At 39.7% G+C, this 12,472-nt stretch overlaps 1 protein-coding gene across 1 annotated transcript in view; it reads right to left on the reverse strand.

The window, feature by feature from the left end:
* Positions 1-12,472, reverse strand: part of CBLB (Cbl proto-oncogene B) — a 144,343-nt gene that overhangs the window by 44,799 nt on the left and 87,072 nt on the right. The window contains exons 8-10 of the mRNA XM_068417339.1: positions 11,482-11,569; positions 9,047-9,178; positions 5,046-5,249 (exon numbers count right to left, since the gene is read on the reverse strand). Coding sequence (XP_068273440.1) covers positions 5,046-5,249; positions 9,047-9,178; positions 11,482-11,569 — 424 coding nt within the window. The remainder of the gene's footprint in view (positions 1-5,045; positions 5,250-9,046; positions 9,179-11,481; positions 11,570-12,472) is intronic.

The following is a 12,472-nucleotide window of genomic DNA, read 5'->3' on the forward strand; positions in this document are numbered from 1 at the left end:
CAGCAACTTTGGCAAGGGAGGCTTTCAAAACCCTCCCTGAGGACGGAAAGGTAACACCCTTATACATCAAAGTGAAACAAGCACCGAATGAACATTATATGCAGTTTTTGGAAAGATTACGTGAAGCATTAGAAAAGGCGTCACTAACTGATACTGCCCGAGAGGCTTTATTAATGACATTAATGGTAGACAATGCTAACCCCACTTGTAAGCGTATTTTACAGGGACTGCCAAAACATTCTAGCCTTGCAGAAATGATGGATGCTTGCGAACGAGTTGGCACAGCTGAAGAAACTGCCGGATACATGGCGTCTGCTTTCGCGGCTGCCATCAAATTGCATGTCAAACCATGCGCCAAGGAAAAGGTGATCGAGGCCCATAATGTTTTAACTGTGGAAACCAGGCCACGTCAAAACAAAAAGGGAACGGTGGGAATGGTTTTGTGGGAACCTGTAATCGTTGTCAGAAATACGGTCACCGTGCAGACGAATGTAGGTCCAAATTTACCAAGGGTAGAATCCCTTTGGGAAACCAGGGTGCGAGCGCGAAGAGACCCAGCGCGATGACACAAAATGGGTCCTCAGTCCGGGCTCCCTGGATGGCGTCACCGCTGCCACAGCAGGGAGTGCCGGAGGGGACGTGGCCACAGCAGTAGATGTAACTTTAGTGGACTCGCAAGTACAGTGTATTCCCACCAACATGAAAGGTCCACTGGGCCACGGCCTGAGTGCCTTGCTTATTGGGCGGTCTTCCACAACTCGAAAGGGTCTTTTCGTGTTACCCAGTGTATTTGATGCTGATTTTACAGGTATCATATCCATAATGGTGTGGACACCTTTACCACCAATTCACATACCTGAGGGAGCCAAGATTGGGCAACTTATCCTCTTCCAATCAGCTGTGCCCACAACCAAAAAATCAAATAAGAGGAAATAGGGGATTTGGATCAACAGGCCAAGCTGAAATTTACCTGGCAATGGACATCAGAAAAGCAAAACCAACTGAATGGGTAACACTAAAAGAACCAGGTGGGAAAACTTGCGTGGTCACTATGTTAATTGATACTGGAGCAGATGTCACCATACTAAGTCAAGAGGCGTGGCCGCAGTCATGGCCCCTGGAGACCCCACCAACGTCCATTATGGTGGTTGGGGGAATACAGACCACTAAAATCAGCAAAAATGTGATTTGTTGCAAATTGAAGGATGGGAGCACGTGCACAGTTAGACCATATCTGCTGCATGTCCCCATTTGTCTATTGGGGAGGGATGCTTTGAGTCAATTACCCGTTTGGTAACCAACAGTGAGGGTTTTTAGTGGCAGACATTGATGAAGGGCGACCAATCCTAAAATTAAACTGGAAAACAGAAAACCCAGTTTGGGTTGATCAATGGCCACTGCCTGCAGGAAAAATTGCCCATCTTGAAAACTTGGTACAGGAGCAACTGGAAAAAGGTCATATTGAACCCACAACAAGTCCGTGGAACACCCCAATATTCACCATACCAAAGAAAAGTGGAAAATGGCGTTTGTTACATGACCTACGAAAAATCAAGGAGGTCATGGATGATATGGGAACCCTGCAACCAGGGCTCCCATCCCTCAATATGATTCCTAAAGATTGGGACATTTTAATCATTGACTTAAAAGATTGTTTTTTCACTATCCCATTGCACCACGACGATTTATCAAAAATTTGCCTTTTCGGTGCCATCGGTAAACAAAGCTGCACCTATGAAACGATATCACTGGGTCGTGTTACCACAGGGTATGAAAAATTCACCAACAATGTGCCAAATGTATGTGGCCTGGGCACTTGCTCCTGTACGAAGGAATTTCCCAAATTTGATCATATACCCTTATATGGATGGCATTCTAATAGCAGGAAAACAATTGGATAAGAAACAACTGATTAATACACTGCAGACTGAACTAGCAAAAAGTGGGTTGCAAATAGCCCCAGAAAAAGTACAACAGGAAGAAAGTTGGAAGTACCTTGGGTGGGAAATTACAAAAACAACTGTTAAACACCAAAAACTAGAGATTCAAGTAAACATCAGTACTTTAAATGATGTGCAAAAATTGTTGGGAGACCTCAATTGGGTACGAACCCTGTGTGGTCTCACCAATGCTGAATTGGCACCTTTGATGCAATTGCTAAAGGGAGGAGGCGGCGCAGATGCCCCTCGCACGCTGACACAGGAGGCTGAGCAGGCATTGAAACACCTGAGCACCAAAATAGCTATGGCATATACTCACCGCTGGGACCCAGATTACAGTCTTGGACTGTTGGTTACCAACCACGATCGACATCCCCAGGCATTAATTATGCAGTGGGTGTCTGGCAAGGATCCTCTACATGTGCTGGAATGGATATTTTTGCCGATGCAACCAAAACGTACCATTACTACAAAGCTAGAGGCCATAGCTCAACTTGTGATGAAAGGGAGACAGAGGGTTGTAGAGATGGCAGGCGTCAAACCCGATTTTTCAGTTGTTCCTCTGGTTGCGGAGTATTTACAATGGGCATTGCAAAATTCAGTACCTTTACAGATTACATTGTTGGACTATAAGGGTGCATTGAAGGTACACTTACCCCCTCATAAATATTTCTCTGCGGTGTACATGAGACAATGGGAAGAAGTGCCAAAAAGATCAGAACGTCCAGTTTCAGGTGTTACCGTATTTACAGATGCGGGCGGAAACGCTCAAAAAGTAGCATTAACGTGGTTAGACAACGGGCAATGGAAGGATGTCATTTTAACTGATACTCATGGGTCTACACAATTAGAATTAAGAGCAGTTGTGGAGGTCTTCGGGCGATGGAAGACAGCGCCTGTCAATGTCGTTTGTGATTCCTTGTATGTTGTTGGGATTGACCAGAGGATGGAACGTGCTTTGCTTAAAGAGACAGCTAACGAACAGTTATACCAACTTTTTTATGAACTCTGGCTTTTGCTAGCAGAGCGACAGCATCCATACTTCATCACACATATCCGTAGTCACATGGGACCCCTGGAAGGCTTGGCAGAGGGAAACGACAGAGTCGGTAAGCTCATCACACCCGCCTGGGCTGCACTGTCCGTAGATCGCTTCGCTCAAGCACAACGATCCCATGCGTTCTTCCATCAGTCTGCTAAGGTATTGCGGCGTCAGTTTGGGCTGCACGATACAGATGCACGTAAGATAATTCAGCCTTGTCCCGACTGTCAGCATCTTGGGGAAGGTTTGGCACCTGGTGTCAACCCCCGCGGTACCGGACCTTTGGAGGTATGGCAAATGGTTGTTACACACATCCCCGAATTTGGACGACTGAAATATGTCCTCATGAGTGTTGACTGTTTTTCCCTTGCTACCTGGGCTACAGCACAAACGGGTGAATCCAGCAAACACGTTCAACGACACATGCGTTCAGCCATTGTGGCCCTGGGCATTCCACAGACAATTAAAACAGACAACTGTCCAGGCTATGTGGCACACGTCACGCAAGACTTTTTCCAGCTGTGGGGTATAGTACACGTGACGGGTATTCCACATTCACCAACGGGACAAGCTCTTGTGGAGCGCATGAATCAAACTCTGAAACGCCTTTTGCAAAAACAATAAGGGGGAGAGCCAGGGCTATCTCCTCCTGACAGGTTGTGTAAAGTGCTTTATGTACTAAATTTCTTACGCTTACCACAGGATTGCTCCGTACCTCCAGTGATAAAACATGGTACAGGGTTAAGGGGGGGTATGGAGGATTTTCAGAAAGAACAGGAACAAGGCAAAGTGATGGTAAAAAATGGGGTGACTGGTGTGTGGGAAGGTCCAACAAAATTAATAACATGGGGTCGAGGGTATGCATGTGTCGTTGCAGATGACGGAACCAAATGGGTACCAGCTAAGTGGGTGAAACCGTGGCTGCCGAAGAAATTAGACCTACATGAGTCAACCAAGGACACTGATCACGAAGGAGATCCGATGCCCTAATTGTGGGGCTTGTGAACCATGGGTATTGTGGCAATGTCAGAGGTGTGATAAGAGGTGGTATCGGACGGTGTCATTAGCACGAGCTTGGTGTGAGGACTGTGTAGTGGATGAATTGTGGACAAGGTATCAATTACTATATTTGGACTGTACCAGAAAGTGAGTGGGAAAAGGTTAAGAGAAAGTGTGCAAAAAGGTTCGCGTGGAAGAAGAAGAATCAGGGGGTTCAGCCATGACAGTATTTTGTTTGATCTGTGCGGTCTTTATTCTGGCTTGGGGTTGTTGGGATGGTTGCTGGACATTGTGAAGCAGGGAATGATGATCCTGAGTGTTATCATTGTAATGTTATTCGTTGTTTCCTGTGGTTTTAAAATAGTGTCACACACGCTTGAAGGTACCATGAAGAAGGTATGGCTGGCTCAAGAAAAGAAAGGGGGAATTGTAAGGACGTATTTGGAGGAAAACGGACATGTACTGAGCCAGCCATTTGAGACCTGGGACTAAGCACGTAGCAAGCGGCAAAAGCAACTTTGAGGAGTCAGCAGCCTTGAGGAGAGAAAACGAGGAACCAGCAGATGAGCAACTAAGAACTGAGAAATCAGCGAAAAGTAACCGATGAAGAGTGGAGTAAGAAGGACCAATCATAAAAGACTTGCTATATTGCGTAAACCAATCAGTAGTTCGCCAAGACGCGTGGCTGCCTCGTGGACAAGAATTATAACCAATAAGAATATGCGTGATCGCGAGTAGAGAAAGTAAAATTGTATAAAAAAGGATAGTTTTGCTTAATAAAATGGCTTTCACTTGGTTCATATTGGATCATGTGGAGTCCGTTGTTTTCTCTCCTCACTCCTTTATAAATAGAGTTAACTCAGTTCATATCAGCTAAAAATCTGGAATTTTTTTCTTCTCCTATTTAACTTCAGTATTATTGCTGCAATATTGATGCATTTTGCTTTTTCAGTGAGTTGCTGAAACCTAGAGCATGAAGTGCAACCTCTTACCAGTTTAAAGTTACAGGTAGCTTAATTTACGAACAAATAGCTTCCTCTGTTGTACAGTATTTGAAAATTTACCTTTCGGACCGAAGCTAAACGATTCATCATTAAAGACTCTTCTCTATCATCATCGTCATCCAAGTCCAACATGGGCATACTAAAGCTATCAATAATACTGCAGCACCTGGAGTTTTCATCCCTTGGGTCAAAGGGATCCACAATGATTGGTTCAGTTCCTTTGATTTCACAGCGGCAGAAAGGACAGCCTTGGCCATCAGACTCCTACAGCAAGACAAAAAAGTACATAGATTTTTAAAAATAAAAAATAGAAGTAATTTTAAAAGTAGGTCTTATATCTTTCTACACAAAAATGCCCTTAACAGGTCTCTAAGAGCTTGTAAAGAAGCACTGAAGTAAACAGGAAACAGATTCATACATATTTAACTATTGTAAGTGGTAAAACGACTGAACTTTTAAAGCTGTCTCTCTTCAAAAGATTAAGCTTCACTTAAAAATAACTAATCAAAATACAACCATTATCTCTACAAAGCACCAAAATTTTAATTGTCTTAGTATTACAGGTCAGGAAGTAACACCTTGCCTTTTAGGATTACAATTTTCCTATTTCTTCATAGGAAAGAAGGCAAGACAGAGATAATGCATTTTATTATACATCTTTTATGTTAAATATAAACTATTTATTTTTCATTTTAAGTTGGAAAATGCAGATGAGCTTTAGGGCATGCAGCTCTTATTCTCTGAAGAACATATACACAGCCCATCATGGCTGCAACACTGCCATCATTCAGCAATATGCACACAGAACATCCAAAGCTACAAACATTTTTGACAAGTTTAAGCAACAAACCAGGACTTTATTACATTTTCAATAAATTATGCAAAACAAGGAACGATTTTCACATGTTATCAGAAACAAGAATTACTTGAATTTTAATTTCTAAGTGGTATAATGTGTTAAATGATTTTCAAGCAGCCATATTTCTATTCCTTTTACTCATTTCAGAAATATTTTTTCCTTGGCAAAAGTAGTCAAAAAGTCTTTAAAGCATATTTCAGTCTACTAATGAACAAAAATATCAGAGAAGTCTTTCAAGCACTTCTGAAGAAATTTCTCCATCAAGAGTCACAATGTAGATTTGAATTAAAAAAAACCCACACCCAAAAGAGCCCTAAAGCTTTGAGAGATCAAGATAATTCAATCTGAATTCAGAAATCACATTGTGTCATATTTGCAGTCACGTAGACAGACAGCTAAAAAGATACGAACTCCAAAATTAATTCTAAACAACCTACATATCCTGAAATATCGTCAAGCAAGCACAGTTTTTTGATTTCTCATATGTAAGGGCAGCTTTAATTTTTTCTAGCATTATTTTTATCTTAACACTTGCCAGTCTTACTAAACTGACAGATGATTTTATAGTTTGTGGAAGAACTATATCCCCAGGCCAAATAACTATAAATGACGTCTCCTGACAACATTCATTTCTATTTGCATGGTTACTACTAGATTTCCATTTTGTACGGAAAGATATACATAATCTATTTTTAGCAGCCTTGGATCCTAATTACAAAGGACTAGTCAACATCTCTTACTACCTCAAAGAGCATCTCCAAATTATATGGACCTACTGAAGTAACCACTGTCAAGTGAACCGAAGTCCTCCCTTACTCACACAATTCTTTACAGTTTCATTTTCTAAAAACAGCCTTACAGATGAGGCACAGAGCTTTTAATTTTCAAGGCCTTCTTATATCCGTGCCGTCAAATACTTCTGTACTAGCAGTTTCTTTCTTTCTTTACAAAAGCACTAAGTTCACCAAAATATATTATGTAACCAATCACAGCAGCAGAAACTTGTATTCAACAGTATGAATACAACTGAGAAATTAGAATTGAGATCTGAGACGTCTATATGAATACACAAGTTTGCCCATGCCCACAGAAAGGTTATTTAGAACACTGAGAGAGTAGCTGTTGTGAACCTTACAATGCAGCATATATGCTCACATATTTTTAGGATCAAGTCCAGACATAGTTTTTAGACAAGAATAGATTTTAGTGGAAGAAAATGACATTTTACTCCAGTTGCGTAATACAAAAAGGGAACAGTTAAACCAAGTGTTACTTGAGCAACTGATCTCCATAAAGGTGAACTACTCTGAATCATCCTTAGTATTCTATGTAGATCTGATGTTGCTTACTCAATTTTTTTATGCTTAGTGAAAACATCTGTACTGGACCTCTTGAAGCATGTCTAATGAGCCATTATGCTGCCAATTAAACACTAGCCCACCAGATGCTGACAACAGCTGACTCTGTTATAGTGTAATAGTTCTTCACTGCCTCACTAATTATACAAAAGTTAAATTTGTAATTAAGTTCAAAATGTACCTGGCCGATTACAGCTGGTTGCAACCTCTTCCTGAATCCCTAGCCATTGGCCAAAGTACTGAGAACCTTAGCTTCTCAGCCTCCAGAATCAGAGGGCATCATTGGCACAACACTGGAACATACTGCTACCATACCACCCAGCAATCAAAAGTACAAAGATTTCAGTCCTTTTGCTTAGTCCTTTCAGCTAAGGGAAAAAAAAAAAAAAAAAAAAAAGCTACAGACCTCAGAATTTCAGAATTTTTTTAAATCAAAGATTAACACAGTCAGACCTCTATGTCTGTCATTCAGAAGGAAACTGGTAAGAACAGAGAAAGGGTACTCCTGAAATGAGAAATATTGTTCCAGTTCAGCAGCTGCTTAGTAGTGAAATATTCTTATTTGAATATGTCTAAAATGGAATTTTCTCAGAATTTCTGATCTGCGAGCAATTTGAAAGATTTGTGTTTGAAGCATCAATCTTGAATTTCAGAAAGAACACAAAATCAGAAACTGAGAATACTCCTTTTTCAGCAAGCTTTATTGCTAATGGAAGAAAACGCAAATGATACTTCAGATACATCGTGTTGGCTTGCCAATGATGATTTCTTAATTAGGAATTTGAAAAGAAAAACTACAGTACTTTAAGGCATATCTCAAACATAACAATGAAAAACTCATTAACTGAGATGAACCATTTTAAAATTAGATCAAAAATGGACTAGAGTCAAGGATTCTTTTTACTCTTCTCACTACATTTGTAACCAAAGACTGGTGCCTAACTATGGAACAGAGTCCTGCCTGAGAATGGGATGACCCTTATTTCTCCCCACAAAATATAGATACGAAAGAAGAAAGGGGCAGGGAGAAAGAGGCAGAGTTGATTCAGTTTGAGAAGCACCTATAGGGGAAAGTCTGAAGTTGTAAAGAGGAACGACCTCTGCTTTTAATTTTAATTTTTAAGTCAAATGCTTGTTAACTGCGCTGAACTAAAGGTACCAGTCCTCTCTTTTCCCACAGACTGGTATGTCCATGAACAAGATGGACAGAACACACCAACCTGTGTCACCAGGAAGTCTGTGTTTTTTGGGATATTCTGTAAATGATATTGAGAGATCAGAGTTTCCCCTCCATTCAGCCTCTTACCCCAACAACCATATAAAGCTAGGTGGCTTAGTGCTTTACATGTTATTAACATGAAACACAAGAATCCTAAGCTTATTTTTCTGCAGGCCATTTAATGACTTGTACTACTGATTGAATCCTTCTCTCACCAAAGACATCCTGTCTCCTTACAAAACGCTGTCTAGTCAGTTATCCACTGCCAGCTGCTACCTGTCCTCTTCATGCCTTTTGAATACACCATGAAGTTACCTGGGTGGCTGAACTGGCACCAAATGCCCAGCATTCACTGTCTGAGTAGACACTGTGCTCAGGAAAGAGTTTCCACTTAGCAGCAGTCAGCAAATGGCCTTGGCAAGCTAGAGTCCAGATTCTAATAACTCCTGGAACTTTACTTTTCACAGATTTTGGTCCACAAAATGAAAAAGTTTATCATTTTGAATATATATGTCCTTGAACCCACTCACTGAGTACCTGGAAAAGTAAACATATGCCCACGCTGTAAACAGGGACGTAACAGAGAAATCCATCCTCTTCTCCACTAACTGAACTATGACAGTACCTGCCATGCTGTAAGACAAGAAGTGCACATAAGGTGTCCACAGGGCTCTATCTTCACATCCTTGTCATTCTCTGCACAGATTTTACACAGCTGAAAAGTGGAACCCATTTCACAGTACAATTCATACTGCTCCTGTGACAAAAGAAAGTCAAGTGATTATTTCTTTACTGTGATTTGTTCACAAAGACAAACATTTCTCTGAGTCCCCCATTTTCCAACCCACTTCACTTATTAGTCAAGGACACTACTGCTACTGATCTATTTAAAAGCCACACTAAGGTTACTATAACAGCTTGCTTTTTTGCTTCTCCAAACCTACAAACTACAAAAAAAGTTTAAAATATCTGTGCCTCTTACGTTTTCTACAGAGTTCTCCCATGTAACTACTACGCAAGGCATACATCCTGCTTTTCCTTGGCTGCAGTTAAGAGGAAGACCAGGAACACATGGTTTTAAGAGAGAAATGAAGTGATGAATGCGAACAAAATTGGGATTTCCTTTTCGAGGTATGAGTTCAGGACTAACAAAAGTTATTGGACTGCAAACTGACAAGCAAGAAGGCTTTCTACCTAAAGCAAGGATGTAGTATGGTAGTATGGTTAACTGAAGTAAACAACAGTTGTGAAGGAAGTATGGCAAGAATACCCCCCAGGATAACATGGCAACAGTCATGCACAGATCACTGAGTACTTTGCATCCTTACAAGCCTGACAGGAAGGTATAAGAACACCTTCAGAAGGAATAAATAATAGATGAAACTTGAGTCCAGAATAGTTTTCTACAATTAGGTATTGTAGAAAATGGCAATCAAATGCATTTGTGCAGAAATAAGTTTTTTTATTGTTGAAAAACCAAATTTTGAAAGTTTAAAATAAGTAGAATCCAGGTCACAGGAAAATAAGCAGCTACTGCTGAGTAAAGGGAGGGGAGATGAAGCTTAGAAAATGAGAAAATAAAAGAGACAGCTCGTATCTGCAGCTGTAGTCAGTATGTACTAAAGATGCTTATGGTGGAGCTCTCTCAAAGAACTCATCTGCAGTAATCTAGCCCTGCAGCCACTTTTATACCATCTTTTCATAGTTTAAGCAGCTCTAGTGTCAGCTTTAAATTACTGCAGTTATATATTATTTAAGGCAGCATCCACATAGTTCAGACTCTGTTGAATTACCATCAGAATTAACGAATGTGTCCTCATAACTACGAGTTCAGAAGCAACTGGATTCATTCAGTGAGTTCAAAATACAACACAACTGGCTTGTGAAGAACAATCACCGAGAATGTCTAAGCCACTTTTCCTTTCCTTGAGGAAAAGTGAGGATACAGGGCTAGAAAACTGGTTCTGTGCAACACAAATATCTGATATCTTTGCATTACTCTTTCATTACTAATCTAAGTCTGGAGGGAAAAGAGGGAAGTCAGATAAGTGGAAGTACTCAGCCTTTCTTCAGGTAATTGTTTTAGAAATTCTCTTACTTAGGAAACAGATATTTTCATAATGGTATTCCTGATAATACCATAGATAGTAATGAATACTTCTTTTCTAAAATATTTCTGGAGGTGGAATGCACATAGAGCACTCAGAATTACAGAAGATTTAGCAGGTCATCCAGCCTGCTCTGATGAAATGCAATACCATCTGAAACAGTATGGCTTTTATCTAGTCTGATGTCTTTCCTTGAACATATCCTTAAGTCTTCCAGATGCTTTTGTCAGCGAAAATGCTCTACAGAGTATACCTTAACCTTCCAGTGTTAATTTCAGCACCATTTTTAATCAAGCATTTGTCTTGTGGTGGCTACTTCCTATTACTTGAGTATCAAACATCTGCACATTAGTTTATCACATCGTCACTCAACAAGACTACAAACACATCTAGATAGTCTAATTTTCTCTGCAAAGTGACTCCCTTTAGGCACTTAACTATTTCTGTTGCTTTTCCCTGATCTCTTCTTAAATTTGCACAATAGACAAAGAAGAAAGGAGAGAGACTCTGGAACTGATATCTTTGTGATATATGAACTATACCTTTCCTCCTGGACCTGTCAACAAGCTGTACCATTCCTATCCAGGCTTCAAAACTATCATTTGATTTTGGTTTTATTTCTGTATTCCCATCTGCTATTAGCAAGGAAACACTAAGCTACATAAACCTGTAACATAAATATCAAAAAAGTCTTTAATAACCATTAACATATTTCTCACTTGGAAGAGGCTTAGAATAAACAAAACTTTCCAAGACATGCCATCTGCATCACCATTAGCTCTAGAGTTTAAAGCATTATTATCCTGTTCTTCATCTAAGCCCTTCTATCAACAACATATTTTCACTCTTATGAATTTATTTCTCACACTTTAATAAAAGCTTATTATCACTGCTAGATGAGATACTAAGGGAAGTGAAGATTTCAAAATAACTGATAAACTCTGCAACATACCTGTGTGACTTTTATGTGATCATGTGGTGTGGGTTCACATAATCCTGTCAAATCAGGATTATAACTTCGTCCATCTGGGAAGAGATAGCTGCATCACAAGAAGATTGTTAGAAATATGCACATTTCTTTAGCTTTATTAGCTAAATAATATCTATGAAATTTCAAAGGGGCAGAATAAGTTACAACAGACATTAACTAAAGTGCAACATGTTTCCTCAGTCATCTTATTTATCTTTTGGGTGCAACTAAATTGCTACATACACATTTTGATACATGCTCAAGTCTATTTACAAAAGCACAGGAAAGATTTTGGCATCGCATGCATAGCTACCACCAGAATGCATCTGAACTTTGGTTAGCAGATAACTTTCTGGGGGTAGTTCAACAGAATATTATTTTAGATCTTCATTTCACAGTGATCTTATACTTGCACGTGTTCCTAGTGATCTCTCCATTGCAAGCATCATGCTCGGTAACTATAAATGGAGCAGAACAGAAGGTAACACACATTTGTGTATATCTGCTGTGTGTATTACGATATATGTAGTATTATATATATATCACAATATTATATATGTGTATATCATAACATATATAAATCTGTGTATATTATGACAAGAATCTACACTGAGAATCCAAGATGCTGACTGACTTGAAGCAAGAACCAATGGGGGTATTTCAATCCTGTGGGAAATTAATAATAGGTTAAAATATATTACGGAGACCCTGAGCTGTTCTATATTCAGATTTATGTTACCTCTAATATGGAAACAGTTTCTTGAAAGTCATGTTGTTTAGTCACACTGTGAGAAAGTTATATTCATATAGGGTACAAAAACCTTGCTCTGCATTAAATATTCTCAGCTCTAGTTTTTGTCTGCTCAGTTTTTGTCAAGTAGAAACAATGCCACATTTAAGTGTGGTTTTTATTACAGGTATGAAATTATCACACCTAGAAAAAAAATACTGGACTGTGCAGGACTGAGAAAAA

Source organism: Nyctibius grandis, chromosome 23 (genome assembly GCF_013368605.1).
Source record: "Nyctibius grandis isolate bNycGra1 chromosome 23, bNycGra1.pri, whole genome shotgun sequence".
NCBI lineage: Eukaryota > Metazoa > Chordata > Aves > Nyctibiiformes > Nyctibiidae > Nyctibius > Nyctibius grandis.